Raw genomic sequence first — 1,741 nt, 5'->3', positions numbered from 1 at the left:
CCTTGGAGTGCAGTGGCGTAATCTCAGCTCACTGCAACCTCTGCTTCCTGGGTTCAAGCAATCCATACCTCAGTCTCCTGAGTAGCCACGATTACAGGCGCACACCACCATGATTGGCCAATTTTGGTATTTTTAGTAGAGACAGAGTGTCACCATGTTGCCTAGGCTCGTCTCAAATTCCTGACCTCAAATGATTCGCCCACCTCAGCCTCCCAAAGTGCTGGGATTACAGGCATGTGCCACCACGCTCAGCCTGGATTGTAATTCGTTTTTATTTGAGGTGGAATCATGCCCTGTTGCCAGGCTGGAATGCTATGGTGCGATCTCAGCTCACTGCAATCTCTGCCTCCTGGGTTCAAGCAATTCTCCTGCCTCAGCCTCCCGAGCTGGGATTACAGGCATGTGCCACCAATCCCTGCTAAATTTTTTGTATTTTTAGTAGAGATGGGGTTTCACCATGTTGGCCAGGATGGTCTTGATCTCCTGACCTCGTGATGCACCTGCCTCGGCCTCCTAGAGTGCTGGAATTACAGGCATGAGCCACTGCCCCGGTCTGGATTGTAATTCGTGATCACACAAGACAAGCCAGCCCCAGTTAACATGGTGAGGGCATTATTTTACCAGCAGGATTTAAATTCATTTTTCTCCTGATGACAGTGAGGGCTCTTGTTGGCAAGAAGTATCCTTCTGATTCAGTTAAGCGAGAGAGGATTTCTTGGCAGGATGGGATGGGCGTTGGTGGCTCACAGGGTTGATGGGGCGAGGCCAAGCTTGGGAATGGGTAGGAACCCGGGGAGCTTGCTGGACCCTGGTAGACCACCACGCTGCTGCAGTGACGATGGCGTCTCACCATTTCCTGTGCCCTGGGGTCATGTTCTCCAGAGGCAGCCTCCCAAAATAGGGCATCTGATTGACTGAGCTTAGATTTTTCTGCCCACCCCCGAGTGGTACTAGGGGCAGGGAGGAGAAGGAAGGAACGGCTTCCTTAGCTGCCACCAGGATAGGCAGATGCCTAGAATGATCCTCTGTCAATGGGGAGAAAGTCCTCTAAAGGAAGTCGGGTGCCAGGTGGACAAAAACCAAAACATGCCCATTCCGCTGTTGTTCTTCCCCAGGTACTGCACAAAACCGAGGACTATTTGAGGCAAGTGCTATGTAAAGCTGCCGAGTCTGTCTACAGCCGTGTGATCCAGGTGAAGAAAATGAAGGCCATCTACCACATGCTGAACATGTGCAGCTTTGACGTGACCAACAAGTGCCTCATTGCCGAGGTCTGGTGTCCCGAGGCGGATCTGCAGGACCTGCGCCGGGCGCTGGAGGAGGGCTCGGTAAGGCTGCCTTCCTCTCCTCTGCCAGGAATAGAAGAGAGACTGATGGAACAGATAAATTCTGAGAAAAAAAGGAAGGGAGAATTTCATAGAGTAATGAGAATGCACTGTGTTGACTCTTTTTTTTTTTTGAGACGGAGTCTCGCTCTTTGCCGAGGTCTGGTGTCCCGAGGCGGATCTGCAGGACCTGCGCCGAGCGCTGGAGGAGGGCTCGGTAAGGCTGCCTTCCTCTCCTCTGCCAGGAATAGAAGAGAAACTGATGGAACAGATAAATTCTGAGAAAAAATGGAAGGGAGAATTTCATAGAGTAATGAGAATGCACTGTGTTGACTCTTTTTTTTTTTGAGACGGAGTCTCGCTCTGTCGCCCGGGCTGGAGTGCAGTGGCCGGATCTCAGCTCACTGCAAGCTCCG

At 51.8% G+C, this 1,741-nt stretch overlaps 1 protein-coding gene across 1 annotated transcript in view; it reads left to right on the top strand.

Annotated features, from left to right (window-relative positions):
• LOC105516381 overlaps positions 1 to 1,576 on the top strand; it is a gene marked incomplete at its 5' end in the record, with an annotated part of 27,610 nt that extends 26,034 nt beyond the window's left edge. The window contains 2 exons of the mRNA XM_011948578.1: positions 1,116 to 1,421; positions 1,571 to 1,576. Coding sequence (XP_011803968.1) covers positions 1,116 to 1,421; positions 1,571 to 1,576 — 312 coding nt within the window. The remainder of the gene's footprint in view (positions 1 to 1,115; positions 1,422 to 1,570) is intronic.
• Positions 1,577 to 1,741: the final 165 nt, after the last annotated feature.

The sequence above is a fragment of the Colobus angolensis genome, unplaced genomic scaffold, assembly GCF_000951035.1.
Source record: "Colobus angolensis palliatus isolate OR3802 unplaced genomic scaffold, Cang.pa_1.0 Scaffold28, whole genome shotgun sequence".
Lineage (NCBI taxonomy): Eukaryota > Metazoa > Chordata > Mammalia > Primates > Cercopithecidae > Colobus > Colobus angolensis.
The sequence above is the reverse complement of the archived record's forward strand: the minus strand, read 5'-3'. Positions and strand labels throughout refer to the sequence as shown.